General features: G+C 32.9%; 1 protein-coding gene across 2 annotated transcripts in view; it reads left to right on the top strand.

The window, feature by feature from the left end:
- The first annotated feature begins 14,433 nt into the window (after positions 1-14,433).
- The window catches only part of LOC120771427 (sialin), a 30,990-nt gene continuing 20,264 nt past the window's right edge, over positions 14,434-25,159 (top strand). Inside the window, exons 1-2 of one of the 2 annotated variants that reach the window (XM_040099417.1) lie at positions 14,434-14,705; positions 20,969-21,021. In XM_040099417.1, coding sequence (XP_039955351.1) covers positions 20,982-21,021 — 40 coding nt within the window. In that variant the 5' untranslated portion in view covers positions 14,434-14,705; positions 20,969-20,981. Of the gene's footprint in view, positions 14,709-20,968; positions 21,022-25,159 lie in introns of both variants that reach the window. The other variant, XM_040099416.1, reaches the window with a different exon arrangement.

The raw sequence follows: 25,159 nt of genomic DNA, 5'->3' as shown, positions 1-25,159 counted from the left end.
TATATTATTATTTTTGAACAAATAATCAAAAAATTATATAAGCAAGTCTCAATAAAATAACAAAAATCTTCAATATTTATATCCGGTAATGGTTTTTCGTTACAAAATGTTTAAATAGCATTATTTTACTTATAAATTTAAAATTTATATATTTTAAAATTTTTCAGTAATATTATTTTATTATAAATGTTTTTAAAAGTAAATCATTTTATTTGATTATAGCCTAATATGAAGTATATAACATGCATTAAAATGTGGTAAAAATTAACTAAAGTGATATTAATGACATGCCTAATGCGCTTGGAAACCATCCATCAATACCCATAAATTTAATTGCTGAATTAAGAGCAATTTTAAACTTAAAATTGCATCGCTGAAGTCACAATAGCAGTTTCGTTAAATATTACTTGTGCTTGTAGCATGTATGAACGTATTTCTAAATGCCCAGCAGACAATACAGTGGCTCTAAAATATTTATTCTTTCAATTTGGATCTTTGGATTTGGATCATTTTAGTAAAAATATTTGGCAATCGATAACGAAAGTGTGAAATGAGTTAGTAAAATTACTAATACGGTTATGTTTCAGTTATTTTTTTTCCCACCTAGAACCGGCGATTTTCCAATTTAGCTAAATAGAAAAATTATTCTGCTTCTTTTCCATAATTTCTTACTAGTATTATATTATTGCTTTCAGCTACTGCTAATTAGTGGTAATAAAGATAGTTTTCTAATTAATCACTTACTCTGTGATCTTTTTTCAACTCCAATCTCCCTCTGAAACCTAGTTCTTTTTACTTTTGAACTAGTTTCTACGAAATTTTGCAAAAGATTGACTAATAATTTTGCGTACCGGGTATGTATGGTATGCTTGGACTTGTATATTAGTATTGTTCAACTTTTATATATATACAAGTAGATATATAAATCAAAATTCATTTGTGCGTTGCATTTAATTGATGTGGGCTGGTTTTTGTATCAATTAAAATGTGTGGAATATTGTTGTTTAGATTGCTGTGATCCTGTTATTGCGCACATCATATACATATATATATGTATATAAATATATATGTATATGCACATAATATATCCTATATTTAAACAAAATATAAAACAAAACTTCGTGGAAGTGGAGAAAGACCTAGCTTCGCTTTGGAATCTCAAATTGGCGCCACATAGCGAAAAGAAGAAACGACTGGCGCACTATTGTTAACTCGGCTATAATCGCGTAAGCGGTGTCTACGCCAGTAAAGAAGAAGAGGAAGAAGATTTTTGGAAGCATTTTTGATATTGAAACAAATGTTGTGACTAGTTAAATAAACAACTAAGAAAAGATTATTTTTGTAAATTATCTCATGTTATTACCTTAAGGGGTTACAGAAGTTTCCACGGGTAAAGAACAGCCTTTTTTCAATTTTTTCTCATATAAAAAACGAAATATTTTATTAGAATTTTTTTTCTGTTACAAACATACACTATTAACCAAGAAATTCTGAAGTTTTTGCAAAAAAATGCTTTAAACTCGGTCATTGGGAAGCCATTTCCGATGACCCCTCGGAAAAAAGATGAGCCCACGTTGGCAGGATAACTGCTTACAAAGTCATCTAAAGTGAAAAAATATGTGATTTAGTTAAAGCCTTAACTTAGAACTTGGACGAAGGAAAAAAAAAATGAAGATTAGATTTTATGCAGACTTTTTTACCAAAAAAATGAAATTTTCTGTGAAAACTTCGCGACCAATTTTTTCAAATAATTGTAAGAATTATGTATATCTCAAAGATCTGTGTAAAATTTCGCGAAGATCGGTTGAGTAGCACTCGAGAAATCTTGCCAACCGACTTCAAAAACACAGTTTCGAGACAAAAGTATTTAAAGACGGTTCTCAAGGCTGTATCAACGAAACTATTTCTTGGATCAAAATGTAATTTTATTCCAATATTTTAGAGATATTATAGAACTTAATAAGACAATAAAAAAGTCGATGTTTTGAAACCCGTAATTACCCTTCAAACTTAGTGAGACTCTTTATGTGCTAAATGGTTGCAAGTTAAAACATTTTCTCAGTCATGAGGACAGGAGAGTGATTGTTGTTAGTTTTATTACAATTTCTTACTTTATGGTTTTCTTTAGCTATTAATTTGTATTCGAATAGTTTAGGGTAGCAGTAGTGCCACGTTTAAGTTGGGTATGTCGCTTAAGTCTTTTGTTTTAAACCTTGAAAGATACCGCTCGAGTTTGCACCTTAAGTCTTTTGTTTCAAACGTGTAAGGACGCAAACCAAGTTTGTTGCTTAAGTCTTTCGTTCCAAGTCTGGTGAAATAGTCAGGAGGTACATTTACTAAATTTATTATTCGAAAAAAAATTTCAGGCGGCGGAAAAAGTTATTAGCAATTAAAATAATAAACCTTGCTCGGGTTAATATTTTGAAATTCTAAAATTAAGTGGTTATATGCACTCTTGAAGTAAACATTTTTTTGTTTTATTATATATTTCAGAAATAGTTCTATATTCTTTTCAAAAAAAGTTCTATGACAAAAGATTGATAATTTTAACGATATACTTATATACTTATAATTCACAAAAAAGACGCTATTGAAAGAATCTCATTAAAATGTGTGCAACTTTTGAAAACTAGTTAACTGCACATAGACATATGTATGTATCATACGTGTTCCATTGCGAAACATTAATTTACATAAATTTCAAAATCATCACTCTTTAATTAACTAGAGTTTGCTTAGACCTCAGCTCCGCCAAAAGCAGCAGCCAACCAGCCAACCATTCGAATCTAAAACGGCTGAGCAAGCAATAGCTACCATCAGCCAAAGCGAATTTTTATTACACCATATTGGTAATAACGCGGCTTGCGCTAGTTGCATTCGCTGTTGGGTGCCACTAACATTATGCCCAAATAGGCCGCGCGCTGCTCGAAAAGGCGGTGGAGAAGGTGGTCAGAGCTAAGTATTGGTATGTTGCAGGTGCGCTGTGTTATTTTTAGATGCTGGAATTTATTATGCGCTTTTGTTTTTGTTACTTTTTTACCTGCCATTTGCAAATTAGAACATCCACGCATTGAAACCGACGGGAGGAGTGCTCCAAGAGGCGGAAAGACGCAGTCGACATTGTTACAAGCGAAGCTACATGTATGTGTATGTGTGTGTGTGTGTTGAGATGTGCGTAAGCATGTGGGCAGCAAAGAGCTGAATCAGAGCTGAAGGAGGCTCGTCACATTCTCAACTTTGGCCAATGCAACGGCGGCGTCGTCGTGATCATCATCAGCATCATCATTATTATCGAACAGCGTGGACCATCCCCTCTTTACAGGCGAACGCTTGTGGTTACACACCGCTCACACGTGTTTATATGTAATTATGTGTGTAAATATATACAAGTTTGCATGAGTATGTGGGTGTGTGCGTGTGTACGAAATTTGCGCGCGCTTCGCCCAGCGCCGGTCCGGCAACCCGGCAGCAGGTTAACCAGCTTTAACGGCCGGTCAGTGTACTGCCAGTGGACAGCTACACGTGTTAGTGTATGTGTGTGAGTGTGCTTATAAGAGTATAGTCTGATGTATGTGTGCACGTGTTTGTGTCAATGTAATGTGTGCTTTGGTGCAGCATCGGAATGTGGCTTTTATGTTTATTTACAATAAAGCGTGTTTGGTTTTTCTGGTTTCTTTGTATTTTAATTTTTATTTTTGCTGATCATATTTGTAACATGAATCGACTATCGTCTTAAATTAGTGGTGCTGCATTCAGCTCACCATACACACATGCATACTTATGTGCACACATTCATTTGTTAACTCGCATTCGTTACGTTCACGGGGATAGATTGAGTTATACGAGTATTTACAATCCTTTTATACATACAGTGTGTCGTAAAAATATGCTTAGCCGCAATCAGGAAATATATTTAAAAAGTGGGCACCATAAAGCAGTGTTAGGGGTGCTGAATATTAAAGGAAGCCGACATTTTTCTAAGTCAGGCTCAGTTTAAAGGACCTTAGATAAAAGGTAGTTGTAGTTAGATCATTTCACTAACCTGAAAAATCATAAACAAATGTGCCGGAATAAGCGAATTATTGACTTAAATGATTGGTGATTATTTCTGATATCAAGACTCGACGTTGTGTGTTATTATATTGTTCACTGGCCAATCAGAAAAAACGGTTTTTTTTTGTGAATTTTTCTTTAAAAGTAATTTTATTTAATAAATTGTTAGAAATAATGTTCATTTGCAGTTTTTAATATGATTTTGATTAATTTTGAAAAATTTTGGATTTCCTTGATTATCTAGCCGATCTCCAGAAGGACCTCCGAAAAGAGGTGTATAGCCGTGAGGAAGACTTTTCTGCTCAAAATTATCTCCAATGAAAAAGGTCAGTCAATATTTGATTTTTGAAAAAAGTCGCTTCACTTAAAAGGTCTTCATTTACGCTGTGGCCTAAGAATTAAAATTATCATCAAAATATTGGGTAGTCGAAAAAGTATTTTCGTGTTTCTAATCAAACTTCAACTTATTTTTTTTATTTATAATATGCTTTAATGAACCAAATATGTAACATTTTTGTGGTTTCTCGGCGAAAAATTGCGAAATGTAATTTTCAGAGGTTTCTCTTGAAGCCAACTTTACTCCATTAAGGGTGTTCAGCATTGACCGAAATAACTGGTAGTCCGATGATGCCAGGTCAGGGCTATATGCTGGATGCATCAAAACTTCCCAGCCAACCACTCCCAGCTTTTGCCGAGTCATCAAAGATGTGTGTGGTTTAGCCTTGTCCTGATGGAAGACGAAGCCCTTGCTGTTGATCAGTTTTGGCCGTTTTTTCGCGTGCTTGCTTCAATCTTATCATCAACTCATTGTTGACAATAAAATGTCGAAGCAATCGTTCGACCAGACTGGAGCAGCTTATAGTGGATGATTCCTTTTTCCATTTATTGATCTTCACCACGCTTAGACCATGATCTGTTTTGCACATTATTGTCGTATTTGATCCACTTTTCCACTCCAGTTACCATTCGCTTCAGAAATGGTTTGATTTCATTTCATTTGAGCAAAGAATCGCAGCAATTCATTCAATTTTTCACAGACAGTTCATGTTATGCCTTCTTTTTGTAGCCACCAGTTTTTAAATGGTTCAAAACCATTTGATGATGATTGTTAAGTTCGTTAGTGACGTCGATGGTTCTGGTCAATCTTTTCCATAATTTCATCGACTTTTCCAACGATAGGTCGACCAGAGCGAGGTGCATCTTTCACATAGAAATTTCCAGAACGGTAGCGAACGAAACATTGTTGTGCTACACAAACTGATACAGCATCGTCTTCGCAAACTTCACAAATATCATTGGGGGCTTGCGTGGCATTCTTTCCTTTTTTATATAAAAATTTCAAAATAAAGTTTTTCGGAGAATATTCTGTTTGTAAATTAATAAACTCATTCATAAGTAAAACAACAATAAATTTAAATTCATAAATCCATTTCGGATCGAATTTGCTTTTTTATGAGTATCATGTGATAAATAAAGAGTTCTTCAAGTTCTAAATCATCTCAGAAAAACTGCAGGAAGTCATAAAAACTACTATAAAGAGCTTCGACTGGCTTCGAATCCAATAAAAAGGGTTTAGTTGACGGGTATGTTGTTCAATGTATATCAAATAGGTTTGCACTCCCAAGAATTTTCTCTCTCCTGCAGTTAAAAACTCCATCCTTTCGTTGATAGCAGATAGTGGACACTTTTCTGGAGATGGGAGCGCTCACAGCTACGAGAGCATATGAAAGAATGGAAACAGGTTTAACAATATATACCACCTGCTAATGAAAGCTTACTGAGGAATACTTAGGTGAGTCACAACGAAGCCGAAGTGAAGTTTAACAAATGAAATTAATATTGCCTAATTCAATTTAGTTTAAGTAGCAATAGTTACAAACCCATACACTTTTGAATTAGTTGCAATAAAAGCATTATAAAAGCCACAGCTTCTAAAAGCAGTCCTCAGATCCAACTTTCCTACATCTACAGTCATAGCAAGCATATTACTCTTTCAAACTCACTACTGGTTCGCACACTTTTTGCACCTACTGCTCACATACCTGTAATAACATGTATGTATGCTTGCATAAATACTTGCAAATACCAGTAAATCTGTATTTTGCATTGTGTAAAAATAGTAACGATGCGCAACACGGTTGCACTTTGCCTGCAGAACGTTAACCTTATATGCCACACACTACAAACTCTTTAATCGTCGGTCGATTAATGCGTCTGCGCATGGTGGCCACTTAACGTTGCCTCCCAATGGACATTTTCAAATGTCTGCTAAAGACAAAGGCAAAGGAGAAAATCTAAAAATATCAGCAGTTAGGTGTATCGTTTTTGATAGACCTGATAAATAAAAAAAAAGCAATTGAAGTTCGAGCTTTGATTGGCGAGCGATCTTAAAATAGTTAAACGTCCTACTTTTTGTGAAGAGGGCACATACTTTCTGCTTCTTCTTGTGTTGGCAATCTAATTTTAGATACCGTCTTTTATGTGATTAAGTAACATTGTAGGCTTAATTGAGTTTAATAAAAGGCTCAGTTGGAATTGAATACTTTCTTTATGAGGCCTTATTTAATATCGTTCAAGTGATAATGTAAGCGTAGCGTCAAGGTGCCACTTGACATGTAAACGCTTATTTGAAACAAAATCTTGATCCTATTTGGCATCGATAAAATTGTTTTCTTGTTGTTATCAGTCCTTACAAATTATTCTTCTTAGCAAATTTAGGGGGGTCTCTTATTCGAGGCTGTTTTCTTTCTTTCATTTGGGGGTGTTTTTACGTGGCGGGCCCCAAACTCATCGCACAACCCTGAGGACGGATGTTTCGCCTTTTCACTTTAGCTCGCCTTCCAACGGATGTTTTTTGGCTACCCAAAGGATACTTGGTCTAAGATCGGAAGTCGTGAGCTGCTTGAGTCATATATTAAAGAATGGTTTCTGGTTATTGCCAAGTGAATGGCGCGCAGAGAACTTTCCTCACTTGCGTGAACATCTACACATGACTCCATCCTCCGTTACGTCTGTGCGTTACGACTTTTTTGAGAAAGGTTCTGCGGAAGATTTATGGTCCCTTACTTATTGCTAATGGCGAGTACTGCAGTCGATGGAACGATGAACTGTACGAGATATACGACGACATTGGCATAGTTCAGCGAATCAAGAATCAGGGATTACGCTGGCTAGGTCATATCATCCGAATGGATGAAAACACTCCAACTGTGACAGTATTCGACGTAGTACCCGCCCGGAGTAGCAGAGGAAGAGAATGAGCTCCACTCCGTTGGAAAAACCAGATGGAGAAAGACCTGGCTACACTTGGAATCTCCAATTGGCGCCAAACAGCGAAACGGAAGAACGACTGGCGATCAAAACTTCTCCTCACAGGGAGCAAGCTGTAATATTTTCTGAACATTTGTAAGAATGTACAAAACGCTCTTTGTAGTAAAACGATAAGCGGTTTCTCCCAATCGTTCAGATTGGACTTTTTTATATTACCTACTTAAAAACCGTGAAGGGTATTGTGGCTTCGGTGAGCCCGTTTGTCTTGTGGCTTGTTTTTAGAACTAGACAGTGTGGGCTTTATCATAATAATTACATATGTGCTTTGCTACCCTAGTACTTTGAGAGTGTGAATACCCCTCTGTGTATGCAGGTTCAGTTCCCAGCTAAATAAATTAATAATGTTATAGAAATATTTCTCATATGGTCGAGGGAGACTATTAATGATTTCATTAAAAAACTAGAAATGTTCTTGAGCATATCTTAGTTATATTAATTATATTATAAAAATAATGTATGCTAGTGATGACCAGTTTCAACTTAAAAAAGTAAAAGTGTATAACGTATGTATATATTAACACAAATATATTTTGAATGTCAAATCACAACCAAAATTTCCGCATTCGCAAAACATCTCTATATAACATTATCGTTTAGCCAAAATAAGCTAAAAATTATGTCATAAAAATAATATCATTGTAATTATATATTTATTAAAAACGCAAAAGCAATTGTAAATAATTCTTCAATGAAAAATATATAAAAATCTACAGGAGGTTTAGGCATTAAATTGTTATTGGCAATTTCGCGCGACGACATCGGTTTCACCTACGTGATCGGCATAATTATTGATTGAGCAACTTTAAATTGTATGAAAAATATATGTTTTTAATTTTATTATTTTTATTTTTTATATTTACAGCTGCACCCGTGACCTCATTTTAATTGTATGAAAGCGACAAGTTATTTATTCCTTAAGGCGAAAGTTTTATTTTAACTAAAAACATTTAAGTAAATTTATTGAGTTATTTATAACTTATATTTAATGTTAAGAGTAGTGAGTGTTTATTAAAAAAAATTAAGAAATCTCATTCTCTTACAAGTTCACAAACGGATAGAGCAAATCAGCATGTGTTATTTTTCAGCTCGCTTACGAGACAACGGGGGTCAAATTTGACTCGGACTGACAAAGAAAATACATTTTCTTTTATCATAATATAAATCTTTGATATCGTTTCCAGAATACAGTTCTGATTCAATATAAGGCAAGGCTTAATCTAATCAAATACTTGTCATGGGCCTCGAATGGTCTTGAGAACCTTCAGTAAACGACTTTTAATTAAATCGCCGAAGCGGATTTTTAGTTTCGAAAACTGAAAAAAGCCACTGGGATCCGAAATTGCAGAACACGATGGTTGTGCGATGACTTTAGTTTCGTGTTTGTTCTATAATTCTGTTACAAGCATGCTAGCCTGTGACCGCGCATTATTGTGGTAAAACATACCGTCGTTTAAGGCGAATTGCTTCACGTAGACGACTGAAAACGATAAAATAGTATTCTGTTTTGAGCTTTTAACCCTGTGAAATGAGTTCATAGTGAACCACATCACTATAATCTAAGAAAATGATGATCGTCACCTTGATTTTGAGCTACTTTGACGTGTTTTTTTAGGTTTAGAGTTATTTTCGAAGTGACGATCGCTTTTTTGTTGGACAGTTTCGACGTCATATATAGTACATAAACCCTAATCTCGTCACCAATAATAGTACGTTTGCTAAGTGTAAGGTTCTTAGTTACGTTGTTAGGCATCTTTTGCGACAGCTAATGAGCGTCATATTTGCAAAAGATTCAGTTCCTTTGGTACGTGTCTAGCATTGATACGCTACATACTCATAATATTAAATCTTTGCATCTCTCTGACAATATACGTAATAAGACGGCTTTCAATAAATCTTCTTTTTTAGATGGACGACTCGCATGAAGCAAGTTTTCGATGACTTCACGACCTTTATTGAAAGATTTTTGCCATTCGAATATTTGTGTTCGGGTAAAAAGTAGATTTTAAACAAACTTCTGCAACATTTTCAACAATTCCGAAGCCGTGATTCTTTTGGAAACCAAAATTTTAACCAAATTGTTTGTGCAATTTTTCGTCATGGTAAAAACCACGAGACAAAGCTTTCGCGTCGTAAAGGAAAAAGCCCAAGCACTAATTGACCCATTGAGTTCAAACTTCAACCATTAATAAAAAAAAAAAACCAGGTCAGTCCGGGTCAAATTTGATCAGATGATGTATAGCCTACTGTGAGACTCTATAAGCCCATTTGACGCCACTAACGCTACAATCGCAAATTTTTTAACATTTTATTTTCCACCAAAATAAAATTATTAAGCAACTCATAATGATCGGGTCGATTAGCATTTCATTGGAAATTTTCTCGTGTTAATCAGATGATATTTCATAATTGCTTCACAATGAAAGTGCAAAATGCTTGAAGAATTTGCATTTCTTCGCACTCCTAATTTTTTATTCGCATTTCTAAAGCATTTAGCAGGCCAAAAGGCTTTAATCAGTTTTTGTTGTTATGTAAACAATAACAGAATTTATAAAGAATACATTTGTGAACATCCGTTTATGTATTCGTGTATATAGTCGACGGTGCAGATGAGTATTAGTAACCACTGTGTGATGGTCAAGCATTTAAGTTGTCATAAATGTACACAACAACTTTCTTCGCTTACCACCCTGTATATTTGTAATTGACATGTGTAAATGAATAACTTAATTCAATGTGCCCATTTGATTTAGTAAAATCGCCACGTATTTACCGTTATAGCCACTAATTTGCGTTATGATCCTTTAAGCGCACATTGTAAATATTTTCGTATATAAATATTACACACTGTGAGCACTATATTTATGGCGAATTTGTAATTCTCAAGTGTGCTTACCTGTTTGTGAATTGATAGCTTTGAAAGGAGAAACACATTAACCACAACCATTCCTTACCTGCTGGGCAATGGTGCCGTGCAATGCGCCTGCACATGCGTCCATGTAAACAATATGGCAATGAATTCGCCGAAAAATGTGTGTGTGAGTGTATGTGTGTGCATGAGTGTGTCATTATCAGTGGGTTTGCGCTCTGTTAATATTCTCGAGCTGCATACAAAGGTTTACCAAAGTGAGCTTCGAAAGGTTATATAATTACACTGCATCTGACTACAGTCACTACTCAAAAACAAATTTATGCCACTAAATTATTTATCGCTCTTGTTTAAACTTCTGTTGCCTTTTGGAAGATCTGAATTAGTCATCATTGAAGAAATTTCTTAAATCCTGGTAAGAGATGAAAAATTAATTGAGAGATCTGAGAGTATCTGTAACTAACAGTTATTTGAGTATCAGTCGAAAGAAATTTATAAGATGATGAAATCTGCAGTTTTTAGAGAAAGAAGAGAGATAATCCAGTTTCGCCATTAGGCGCCTTTGGGTCACCACTGAGAGCTTGTAAAAACAAAACTTCATGTGAAAGTGACAAGAATGGCATACTAAATTTAATCCACGATGGTTGTACCTCATTGTAAATGCTCGAACAAGTCATCGTAAATTGGACTCAACGGATGGACCATCTGAGACGTAGCCGCGGCAAACATTTCTAAGAGATAATTTGCAAAAAATAAATGCCAAAGAATGTTCCTTCGAATGATAATATATATTTCTCATTAAATTTGAAGTTTCTGTGATTTTTTCTTGAAAAAAGTAGGGAACCTCAAAATGGATCACCATTTAGTGGTATAAGAGGTTCACATTTTAGCCCTATTTCTACCTTTTCTTCATATTTATGCCTTTTGCTTGTTCGATTTACTACACACTTTTTAATTGATTATACCAGTTTATTGTGAGTTGCATGTTCGTTTTACTACTTTTCAAGGCCTAAAGATTCCATTATGATTCTGCAAATTTATTGATTTTATACCGTTTATTTGATCGTTTCGATTATCTTTTGATAATCAAAGAAACTTTCTATTTGATTATATCGGTTTATCGTATTTATACCAATTGTTTGTTCGTTTCACTACCCTTTTATGTCTAACGATTTTATGAAAACTCCAATTTTATTGAAGCAATTTATTACATTTATACCAGTTGTTTGTTCGTTTCACTCTCATCCAAGGTTTGATGAATTAAAAATAATATCTAATTCGATTATGCCAATGTTTGTTCTATGCACTCTCCTCCAAGGTTTTATGAATCAAAGCCACTTTCTATTTGATTATATCAGTTCATCTTGTTTGTACCAGTGTTTGTTCGTTTCACTACTCTTTTAGGTCTAACGATTTTATGACAACTCCAACTTTATTGCATTTATACCAGTTTCACTCTCATCCAATTTATGATGAATCAAAGATAATACTAATTTGTTTATGCCAATGTTTGTTCTATGCACTCTCCTTCAAGGTTTTATGAATCAAAGACACTTTATATCTGATTATATCGGCTTATCGTATTTATACCAATTATTTGTTCGTTTCACTCTCATCTAAGGTATGATGAATGAAAGATACTTTCTAGGTGATTATAGCAGTTTATTATATATATGCCAGTTGTTTGTTCATTTGACCACTTTTCAAGGTCTAAAGATTCCATGCCAGTTCCTATTAGATTATACCAGTTGTTTGTTTATTTCATTACTGTTCAAGGTCTAACGATTCTTTGGCAACTCATATTTGATCATGCTATTTATTGCATTTATACCAGTTTTTGTTCAATTCACTCTTCTCCAAACTACGACTAATCGAAGATCATTTCCATTTCATTTATTGCATTTATACCAGTTTTTGTTCGATTCACTACACTTCTAGCGATTTTAAGACTGCTTATGTTATTCAAGTAGTTTGTTGGATTTATTGCTTTCTAAGCTCTGGCTTTTTTGAAAATAGCTGTTAATTGTTATACCTTCTTCAAATTAGATAAAGAACGGGTGTAAATCGGTCTGGAGGTGAACGAGGACATTATAAAGTAATAGGTAAACAGACAATCCCTTCATTATAGTCCGTAAATATATATTTAAGTGTATGCCAACTGATAATCTTATCAATACGAATATTTGAGAGCCACTTTAATTTAAGCGGTTAATTTTTAAGCACCTCTCTGCTTCTTATCACCCATTTGGTTGAGTTTTATCGACCGCATGGACCACTTCAAATTGGCTTCTGCCATTATTGCATTTACACTCATATAAATTCATGAGATTTTAAGAAATAACCCAGTTTATATAGAATTACGACTTTTTCTTGCAATCAATTTTCCAAGTCGCATTTTCTGGGAATATTTACTTAGAGAAAAAAAGTTTGTTTTCCAAGTGTCAATTAAAATTGACAACTGAAGTAATATTCAAAATGAAAATTAATATAAATGTGTATATATATGTATGTATGTATACAGTAGTATATAATTTTATTGTTTGTGCCTGTGTGTGGTTTCGTAGTAAAATGGCTGAACTCTGGAACTGATGGGTGTCTATAAAAACGTTATCAGATTGAATTCAACTCTTGTACTTATTTACACATTACTTTATGTTTGTATGTGTGCGTGCACGCGCGTTTAAAATGCACTTTTACATGTTACCATGTGCCATATATATTATATATTTATGCGTGTAACGCTATCACTCATGTGGGTGCTGATAGGTGAATCACTTTCGAAAAAATAAATTTTATAGCTTCTGGGAAATGTTTTTCTGATGCTCAGTTCGGCATCGTCGGAGGTTTTCATCAAATTTAAGCACTTGTCCTTAATCTCAAATGCTGCAGTATGTCGGGACAAAAGGATTAACGGTTATCTTTCAAATATTTCTCATATCTGCAAGGCATAAAACCAAAAGAATCGTTTAATAAATTCTACATCGTCTTAGGATGTTCAAAGAGGACTTATTGAAAAGCATTTCTTTTTAAAAATTTGTCTCATAAGTTAACGATTGTTCATTCTCTCAGATAGCAGAGTGTCGATACTAGCCTTGAACTCATTAACAGTGCGTTCAGGGTTGGTCGAGGAGTGCCTAACCTCACCTCGACGGAATCGCCGGAAATTGCAAATCTGATGATGATCTGGCGATCTCTTTGCCTTCACCAACGACTATATATAGCAGTCCAAGTGCGATCTTTGATCATTTCCAATAATCCATACCAAATTTCATAAACATATCCTGTAAAATAAAAAAGCTTTTCATATACGGACTTGAGCCCGATCGTTCAGCTTGTCAGCTAAATATTGCTATAGTGATCCAATAACGGCGGTTGAGATAAATGAGTAGCTTCTTGGGAAGAAAAGGACGTGAGCAAATTTTCAGGTTGATATCTCAAAAAGTAAGGAACTAGTTCGTGTATATATGGACAGACAGACGGACAGGGGTAAATCGACTTGGCTCGTCACCCTAATCAGTTTATACTTTAAAGGGTCTCCGATGTTTTTCTGGGTGTTACTTTGTAAGAAAAATTGAATATACCCTGATCAAGGTATATAAACCAACATACACACTTCTAAAGTTAAAATTTTCATGCAGAAAATATAGCGCAAATATAAAACTCATTTCCACACTTTTAAATAATTAAATGCAATTTACATGAATTTATTCCAACCGCTCTCCTACATGCATACAAACATATTTAGGGAACTACTAGTATAAGGATAGTCAGCTTTAATGAAGCTGCATAGAAACAATAGAGTTCTTCTACAACAAATGCACATCTCACTATTTCCATAAAAATACATACAAACATACATACATATATGCGCATTAATATGCATGTGAACGCACAGCTATGCAAACATACAAACAAACCTGTGAGCGATATACACCAATACAAGTACACGCCAGAAGGCAGAGTGAATAAAAATCGGGTTGTTGAAACAATCAACCCACGAGGTACGAATATCGTGACGAAAATCCATATATAAATATACCTAAACATACACACTAGCGCGTCACAAATATATATTTTCATAAGTATATACGCGAGTTTGCCTGCACTCTTGCCATGTGCCTCATCTACTCGCCAACTGAGAGCGAGCAAATTTAAAGGCGCGTCAACGCTGAGATATTTTCAGTTGAATTTGTGCAGTGGTGCCGACAGTTGGTTGATTTCGGAACCTTTTCAGTTCGAGAACGTACAATAACACACACCTTAGTTCCTTAGTTGAGCAACAACCATAACAAATGTGATTTTTGGCGCGGCACCTAAAGCACCAGTGCATTATTGACATATGTAATTGTTTCGCGGAAAATAAATTCGGTGAAATAAAACTAGAAAAGTACTAAAGTTTTAAATTAAAATAACTTATTATATATAATAAATAAACTTTCGAAAGTTAACAGTGAAAAAGGTAATTTTGTTGTTTTTGTACATTGTAAATCGGCAGTTGAGCGTTGATATTTGAAAATAGACTGTTCTGAGGGGTGACACATTAGAAGCAGATGCTGCGTTGTAATACTGAAAATACAAAAGAATAAAAAAAAAATGTCGGCTAGATCTAAAATGTGTAGTGTGGCAACCGGCCGAAAGCGTTTAACAAAATGAAATAAATTTTGGCAGCGCTGCTTGTAAATTGTGTAAATGAATGCGATGTCAAAGAAAGTAATTTACGAAATTCTCACACCATAAAGTGGCGCTGTTGACTACATACAATAATATATAGAAAATATGTATATTTATAAATATTTTGAATATAAATAGAATATGAAATGAAATGAAATGAATTTTTTGTGCAGCTATAAAGCAAGTAATTTAAATATGTAATTTAGAAAATAATAATTTGGATACTTTGAAGCAAAGTTAACCGATTGCATTATTAACAGAAATATAAATAAAACTGAAATGAAATTTTTTGTGCAGCTATAAAGAAAATAATTTAAATATTTAACAAAAAGTGTAATAATATTAACGAGAATAAAATTTAATGCATGGAAATAATTTAATATTAAAAATTGTAAATTTATTTTTCTAAAATGTTTTCAAATTCAAATAATACACAATAATTATTAGTTTTTTAAACTATGAAAAGTTCCACAATTTGTTTAGTAATGCATAAAAATTATTTTCAATAAAAATTCAAAATTATTTTTGAAAATTATTTAATGTAAATAAATTTATTTAACGTAAATTTAAAAAGTTTATTGTTTAAAACTATAAAAAAGTGCCAAAATATGTTTAATAATGCATACAAATTCTTTTCAAACATAAATATTTTTTAATGCCTAATTACAAATCGTTCTCAAAATAAATTAATATACTTATTTAATAACCATTTTGTAGAAAGTTGATATAATGGTGTAAAAAATGTTATTTATTTTGATTAATCGACAATTATTTTTTAATAAATCGACGTTGTTTTCCTAGCACTGTTTGGAAATATTGTAAATATACCACCTATACATATATTTTTTTCTGTGTTGTGTGTGAAACTTTTGATTTAAAATTTGCTTTCTTTAATCGAAGCTTTCTTTCCAAAGAGAAATTATATTTTTTGGATCACTGTTTGAAAAATATTATAAATATAGTTTTTTCCAATGGTGTTTAAATATTTTGAAATCATTTTTTTTCGATTCATCGACACTTTTACCAGACTTGTAAATTGTTTGATGCAATGGAGGTAATATCACAAAAAAAAAAATTTATAAGAATTTTTTCTCTTAAAAATTCAAATTCATTTTTGGATAAAAATATGCTTAATGGTGAAAAAATTTCGTTTTCGTAAACAGCAAATCATAATTTTAAAAATACAAATTTTCCTCTTATAAATTAGTTTTGCATAAAAATATAACGTGAAAAAAATCGTACTTTTCAAAAATATTAAAATAATTTTTCTAATTATTAATACACTTAAAAAAATTAATGGTTGAGAAAATTATTTTTTTCTACTAAAAAAGTTGAACTTAAACGAAATTTAAAAATATAATTATTTTAAATAAGATTAAAAGAAATATATACATATATATGTACATATATGTATATTGGTGAAGAGAAAAATTTATTTATTTTTCGTAAACAAAAAATCGTAATTAAAAGATTATTAAATTAAGATTAAAAAACATCGTACCTTTCAAAAATTTAAAAATAATTTTTCTACTTAAAAAATTTTTCCAATAAAAATTTTTCCAATAAAAAAAATTTCCTTACTTAAAAAATTTCTTTTCCCACCTAATAAATTATTTTTTGTATTAAAATTAAATGGTTAGAAAAATATTTTTTTTTGACTATAATTGATCTTAAACAAATTTGAAAAAAAAATCCACATAAAAATTAATTTCGACTAATAAAAAATATTTATTAAAAAATGTATAATAAATTATTTTTATCAATATAAAAGAAGTGAAACATTTAAAAATTTTTTTTGGCTTTTTATTTACTTTTACGTTTGAGCGTAAAAAAATGTAGTTTTTTTTAAGAATTTATGTCCACACAAAAAACTCCGATAATTTTATACAATTTAATAGTGTCAATTAAATTCGCAGCATATAAAAGTGTTAATGTACAGCTTTGACTAATTAACAAATTTAATTAGAGGAAATACGAACGGTTTCTTGAACGACAAGAGTAAAGCACAATATTTTGGGAAATGAGTATCAGAAGTATATATGTATACATATATAAATACACACATATCTAGTGAAAATAAACCCATCCTTACATAGATGTACGTAATGTAAATGGCTAGGTGTACATAGAAGCCAACGGCTGTCACATTTTCGATGTTTTCGAAAAAGCACGAGCTGACATTTCCACATTAATGTATAGGTATATACTATACATACAAATGGCACATTCAGTGTTGTTGTACGATTAATTTATTGCTGTACACTATGTATGGTACGTACGCACACTAATATGTGACACAACTTAATTACGCTGAAATATGAGTTACTGTCGCTTAGGTACACTCATGTGAAAAGTCAAATACCCCATAGATAATTAAGTTGTTTTTTTTTTATCTGTGTAACTAAATAAGTAGTAATGCCTACATACGTCATAATTGCAGACCGTCGCATAGCATGTGCTTTTTTAATCTTTGAATGTAAATATGTTATATGCATACATATGTACATAAGCCGGTCAAGCAGTGGCGGTCATTGGCTTTGCTTAAAGAGACGCACTAAGTGGTTTATAGTTGTTGCTGTGATATATCAAAAATATTCATTATTTTATATGCACATTGCATACCCTTCCTTCATTTAATTAAATTTATTTGTTTCAAAAAAGTCAAAAATGCTTCCACTCTCACCCCTCTGAAACAAAATATAAGCACAGCAAAATCTCTCTTTGGCATTGAGTAATATTGTATCAGCCCCAATCTGGGTACGCCCATGTGAAAAGTCAATGGCGCTTGTATTTACACACTTGTGTGTGCGTCGTCATGCAACAATTGGTTTTGATGCCTATGCTGAGTCAGTGGGCTTGTCAAGCATATGTTAGATAGTGAATTTGATGTATCCATGCAGGTTGGAGGACATATGTACATACATATGTAAGTAAATAAGCACAAATAGACACAACTTCTAATTATATTACATAGAAAAGTATTTCCAAATCTTTTGTCTGTATATAGACGCAGTTTTATTATTATACATATCTACAAGCAATATGTACCCAAAATATAGCCGGTATATTGGTTGCTGCAGTAGTAAAATGCAGTAAATAAAATGACTATGTGTAATAATATTGATGCTTTAATGCCACAGCAATTCAAGGGAAAGAAGAACTATAGTGAAAACTCTTATGTTGCTTCGGAAGATTTTCCAAAAAAGACAAAATAAGTAGATATGTATATTCAGTTAATCCCATAAGCATGTCATTTGGCCACCAATATTCCTTTTTTGTCGAGATTAAAGCGATTGCGCTGGAAAAATGTGCAGAAGACATACAAAGTGCGTTCCAAAGTAAACAGGAATCTATTTAAAAAGTTTTGAATCTAGCGCCCACTGGTAGTACCATCTATATGTCGACTGATGCGTTAGAATCTGCTATCTTTATCGATTGTCCAGTGAGAATTTCATGACATTTCATTGATTGGAAATGAAGTTATTGCGTTTTAAGTGTCAGTATGCTTGTGTTATCGGTGCGAAAATGAGCTTCGAACAAAGAGCCAACATTAAATTTTGTTTTAAGATTGGTAAAACTTTTACCGAAACGTTTCAATTGATGAAGCAAGTTTATGGCGATGGTTGCCTATCCCGTAGAAGAGTGCACGAGTGGTTTCAACGTTTTCAAAGTGGCGGACATAAATGACGATCAACATGTGGGCCAAACAAAATCCGTGATCACCGGAAATTCCATCGAAACTGTGCGTGAATTCATCAAAAATCAGCCGAAATCATCATTGAAATTCATGGAAATGGTATTGAATATCTCCAAAACATCGATTTATCGCATTTTGACCGAACATTTGGGCTTACGAAAGGTGTGAGCACGGTTTGTTCCGCACAAATTGACTAATGACCAAAAATTGCTCAGAATCCAACATTCGAAGGACGATTATTTGACCAAAAATCACAATTTAACCATTAAGCACTCCCCGTATTCACCTGATAAGGCAACGTGCGACTTCTTTCTTTTCGGCAAAATGCATTTGTCTATGAAAGGAAAGCGTTGTGCAAACGTAGAGGCCATTGAGAATGCTTGCACCGTCATACCGGCCAACGAACTAAAATACTCGTTCGACATGCTTTTGGACCGTGCAAAAACTGTATTGAAGCAGAAGGAGACTATTTTGAATAAAATATATTGATTTTGCCGAAAAAACCATTTGTTATGTGTTTTTTAAAGGTCCTGTTTACTTAGGACCCTACCTTGTTGTCGTGAAAGGCCGAATTTCTCTTAGAATACTAAATATTAAAACATTTGCCATAGAGTAACACCAAAATATTGTTAATTTCATCAACTTTGCTGTGCTTAACTTGAAAACCAACGATGAACCAGAATTAATGTCACACGGGCAATAAAATAAGTAACTCGAGAGAATGAATTTATTCTCTAGTTTTCTGTGTGTAATCAATATTTTATTACATGAAACAATTTATTTGTTTTATTTATATTTTACAACGCATAAACAACTTGGCTTTGTTTTATACATGCACATAATTAAGTATGTACATTTATATGCATAAGTTTATAGTAATTTACCGGCAACTTGATGATGCCATATATCAGGCATGCTGGTGAGCAATATTATTAATTGTTTGGTGTAATAAGTTATTACAGCGTCTAAATAAACAAATAAGTATTTATAAATCGGAAAATAATGTTAGATAGGAAATGCAATTTTTTATTAAAATAAAATAATACATGCGCCTTTTTTTATTAACTTGTCTTCACAAAAAGAAAATAAATTTATTTTTTTTTAACTATCTCCAACATCAATATTCTTTTAAATTTGTTATCTTTCAAATTTTGATGTGATCCTAGGAGATCGATTCGTTAAGCTCACAAAAAGCTCACATAGCCGTATGTTTGTCAGTATGTATTACTCAAAAAGAAAACATAAAGCAATATGGCTGCTCATGTCAACATATGTTCGAACATGTGCCAAACCAAGAAAGAATCAAAAATCGAAAGCATTATAATGTATTTATATGCATGTATGTCACAAAGTCACACTTTTGAATAAATTAATTTTTTTTGCCAAATTCATTACAATCACTTTAAGAATTGTAATTGAAATGAACGCGGAGTGCTTTTTAAAGTTCTGCTCTAGCAAAACTGAATTCGCTTGTTACTGCTCCACTTTTCTGCTATTTTGCATGCATTTGCATTGCATATACATATGTATGTAAATATGCATATACATAAGTATATATGTTTATCCATATGTGCCATTTGTATGCACGTTTGTATCGCTTTAGTGAGTTTACTACCTTGAAATCGCTCTTCAATTTCTATTGGCGGAACGTGGCCTTTTGCAGCTTTGTTGTTGTCACTTGGCTGCTACAAACATTTTATGCTCGTTAGAACGCTGAAAACGTGCTTTAGCAGTTTTTTGTAGCTATTAAAATGATGGTGTTGTATTTGATATAATAAATCAAATTTGAATTTAATCGCATTTGATAATTAAAAATTGCCTAAAAAGCTATAAATTACATGCAATAATTTGTTAATGATGAATTTGTAGGGAACTTTTTATAGAAAATGCTTTTTGCTTGCTTAATTAAGGTAATTTTTTTTGGGTAACTTTTTTTACCTTTTTAAAATTACCTTAATTTATCCAAAAAAAATTTTTTACAAAAAGTTGCCTACAAATAATCATTTTTCATGGGTAGTATATCTGTATGCGTGCTTATATAAAGGTTGCCACATTATCAAAACAAGTTGGAAATTGGATTTTCATACACAAATATACAAATTTAAACCTTAAGTGTCTTAAATCCCTAATTATCATTCCAAATTAGCAGTTTTGATTTTTCTATGAGTGTCTTAGCTAAGTCAAGACTTCAACCAAAATAAAAAGTAGTACAGTTTCATTAAATCTCAATCTATTCAGAAAGTTTTATACCAACAGTGGCTAAAAATGCTAGAGTTAGGCAATTAAAAACAAACCAAACGCATTTAAAATATATAATTCAGACAAGTAATGATGTAATTTCTTCTATTTTCAGACAATATCAAAATGTCGAATACAGAAAAAGGAGGAATTAATAGATGCAGAGGTATGTATCATTTTGTTTTAAGAGTTACACCTAATTGAATACAAAAAAAAAATTATTAGATATTTTTGTACACGTATGAAAACCAAATCAATCAGACAAGATAGCGTCTTTGATAAAAAAGTGGAATTTCCCCATAATTTTGGTCGATTTTGTGCTGGCAAAATTCAATTTTCAATTAGAACAAAAAATTTTAATGGAGAGCTTTAGGTATATATTGTGACAAAAAAGTACCCAGAAATTAAAATACAACGCAAAATATTAAATATCATATTATACTTATGATTTGTCCAGTTCTCGAAACACATGGGATGGCCTTCAGCGCATTTTTTTCCATCTCTTCGATGGACTGAAAACGGATCCCATGGAGCGGCAATTTCATTTCGGCGTGCAAGAAAAAACCATACGGAGCCAAATCTGGTGAATACGATTCTTGATCGATGATATTCATAGCATTTTTGGCTTTAAATTCGGTCGCAATCGTACTCTTTTTGAAAAAGAATCAGCTTCAGCGGGACGAGTCGAGCAAGAACGCATTTCATGCCCAAAATATCCAACGCATTCGCAAGAATGTCGAGCTCTCTTGCCAACCCTCTAACATTTGCCTCACGATTTTCAAGGACCATATCTTTCACTTTTTATAAATATTTTTATCAGTAGAAGAGGTCGAAGATCGTCTAGAACGAAACATGTCTTCAACGATCTCTCAACCGTCTTTAAAGGCTTTGTACCACTTGTTGGCTTGTGTTTTTGATAAAACTGAATCCCCGCAAGCCTTTTCCAACATTCACAATGATTCCGCAGACGTAATTTGGTTAGAGATTCAAAATTTGAGATAAATTCTTTGTTCGATATTTTTTATGCATTGTAAAAAACGCACTACTGAGGTGACTTAAGCAGCTGCTGTAAACAAACTGGTTGACAGGTCGCGCTCATATTTGGCATAGTAATTAAAGACAGTCCTACCAATTTAGCAAAATACATTTTTTTGAAAATTATTAAATTCCCCGGGTACTCTTTTGTCACATACATGTACATACCTTTCTGTTTCATTGTCTTCATATTGGAAAAGTAGTAATTTCCTAGACTCTTACTTCCTATGTTTTCTGCTTTATTGAAAGATTTATTATCTCTAAACGGAATAAGCGCATAAATCATAAAATTTAGAACCACAAAGCTATTGGATTTTATCTTATGTACACAAAGATAACGTATTAATAACACTTAACTACCATTGCATTGAAATTTGCCGGCGATTAGTTGTACTTACTTATGTATGTACTACTTACAAGAGTTTAGATAAAATGTGCCGACACTTACATGGAAAGATAAGGCTTGTAGCTGTTTAATAAAATTTATTTTACAAGCGATATTACAATACAACATTTTTCCGTCATTCTAAGTCACCGTGGTGAGATTTTGACTCGCGTCCTTTTCGTTGCCAAGCACGAATGCAATAACTTCGTAACTATTTTCCATGTAAACAGTAAACAAATGGACAAAGTCACATGAACACAGAGTGCAAACTGACACTTGTGGAGCCGCTGTATATAATATATGTATTTACAACGACTTACTAATTACATTGTTTGCTAAATCTATTTATGTACATATGGCTACATGTGTTGTATATGTATACATATGTATGTAAATAAATACTAAAAGTTTATGTACAGAGAAAGTTTTATAACTCTGACATTGAATTCGCTTTGAGTTTATTAAACGCATAAAAACTGTTAACTGTAACTATATGAATGCCTGCATTTACTTTCATATACATACATATGTATTTGTGTAGTTAAAACAAAGTTAATAGTAGCTAGCTAGTCTGAGTCATTATCCTCCAGCTACAGTAGGTATGTCTGTAAAAATAAACTTTGTCGTGGCCAGAACGCGCCCCAACTGACGGAATATACATACATACATAATAAATATGCAACAGATACATACAGATATACATAAATACAAAACTATATATTCATACTTAAATATGCTTGTAGCTCGTATGGGCACATAGTTGATTTGTAGCTTGTTTTCAAAGTCGTTCGAGTTAATTTATGTATGAAAAAGCGTTTCATATTCATTGCCACTAAATACATAATAATAATATATTTATTGTATGTAAACAGATTTGTGTTAACATAACTACATACATACATATTCATTGTGTGCGAAAATGTGTACTTGAAAATGTTACTGCTATCTGAATAGCTGCTATAATAGACACACATACATATGTATGACGAATCAATTTTCCTAATTGGGGCAAAGCAATAAATTATGATATTCTATATGATTAGAAGCTGAACTAGTGTGTATATATGTGTGGGTGTTGTTGTTTACGCACAGCGAGAATTTGCATGCCAAATGCGGAGAAGGCTTGTCAACACAATTTGCAATATTTTTGAGCAATTCGATTGTAGAAGAGTGTGTTAAGGGTTTGTTCACCACAGGAAGAGACGAGGTAAATGACAAAGTTGATAGATTTGAGACATTAATGAACACTAGAGCGCTATATTTATGAAAGCATAGGTCAATTCCTTGAAAGTGTGATGAAGATGATGCAGGGGTGTCAGAGAAAACGTACAGAAAGCGAATATACGATTTTAACCAGGATTATTTAGTTAGCAGCTCGATTAACTGCCTTTTGCGCATAAAAACTTTAAGGTTTCTCAGCTTCACTCCTTTAAAATAACAGTTACAACTTTCGGATGAACAAACTTTCCAATGTTGCCAGATAATTATAACGCCGCGATAACGCGCGGGCAACTCCGCCCTCTCCGTTTTATATTAAATAAAGAAAAAACCTTAACTTCGGCTGTACCGAAGCTACCATAAGTACCCATACTTCACAAACAAAAATATTTCGTTCCACGAACTTGTGATTGTGATCGATCAGTTTGTATGGAAACTACTTATATGCTATAAGGTTCGGATCCGAACAATACGTTTGGAGATTATACCATTACCTCAGTCAATAATCCGATGACAAACTTAATCTCAAAACTTACCAATCCCAACGAGATTAGATCTCCGAAAGGACCCTTGGCCAGATAAAAATCGGGTCGATTCCGGTAACGTAGAAACGGCTGTTGTGAGATTTGGCCTATCTATCTATCTATCTATGTCACGAGTTCCAGGACTCTAACCACCTCTTTGCTGGCCCAGCTAACCCTACACATCTGACACTCCTCACCCTATGGTCGAAACACCACCTTTCTTGGCCCTACCGTTAGATGATCTCGATGACAACTTATCTAAACCTTACCACCCTAACGGAAAGTAGATAACCCTTACAACAACAACAACAATAATTCGATGTAAATTTCGTGAGGATATCTCGTCAAATAAAAAAGTTTTCAATACAAGGGCCCCAGTTTAATTGATCAATTTGTATGACAGTTATATCTTGTAGTGGTCCGATAACAGCGGTTCCGACAAATGAGCAGCTTCTTGAGGAAAAAAAGGACGTGTGTAAAATTTCAGATCAATGATCAATCTCAAAAACTGAGGGTTAAGTTCTTATACTGATAGACGGGTGTGGCTAAATGAACTTAGGTCGTCTTGCTGATCATTTAAATATGAACTTTATAGGGTTTCCTTCGGGATATACCTGATAAGGGTAGAAATATGGAAAAAAATCCTGAAAAAATTAATTACGCCAAACCCCTCAATCAACGTCCCAGAGAGTTTTCAAAGAGTATTTAAGCCTCTAAATACATTGTTACAATTTAATTTAATGTAAATAATAAAATTGTTTCAAAGTGGTGTTTACAATTGTCTGGAAATGTGTTAATTACAGTAAATAACTCTTTTAGTGTAGAAAATCTACTAAATACAGTTACCTAAGATACTAAAACCTAATTAGCGTAAATTAACGGCACTTTAATGTGTTTAAACTTGAATTAAAACGACATTTTCACGCTTAATTAACTAAAGCTCGCGACTTTTAAATATGTGTGTGTGACTCGGTGAGGCAATGCAATAAAATTGTATAAGTAAAGTAAATAAGTACATTTAAAAAAAAAAATAAATAAATAAAATAAAAAATTAAAAAAGAAAATTAAAATAAATAAATAAAAAGCCACTAAAAATAAAAACAAACACATAATAAAGCATTCAAAACTATTTATAAGCGTTC

The sequence above is a fragment of the Bactrocera tryoni genome, chromosome 3 (genome assembly GCF_016617805.1).
Source record: "Bactrocera tryoni isolate S06 chromosome 3, CSIRO_BtryS06_freeze2, whole genome shotgun sequence".
Classification (NCBI taxonomy): Eukaryota; Metazoa; Arthropoda; class Insecta; order Diptera; family Tephritidae; genus Bactrocera; species Bactrocera tryoni.
This window is presented reverse-complemented; position numbering and strand designations above follow the sequence as displayed.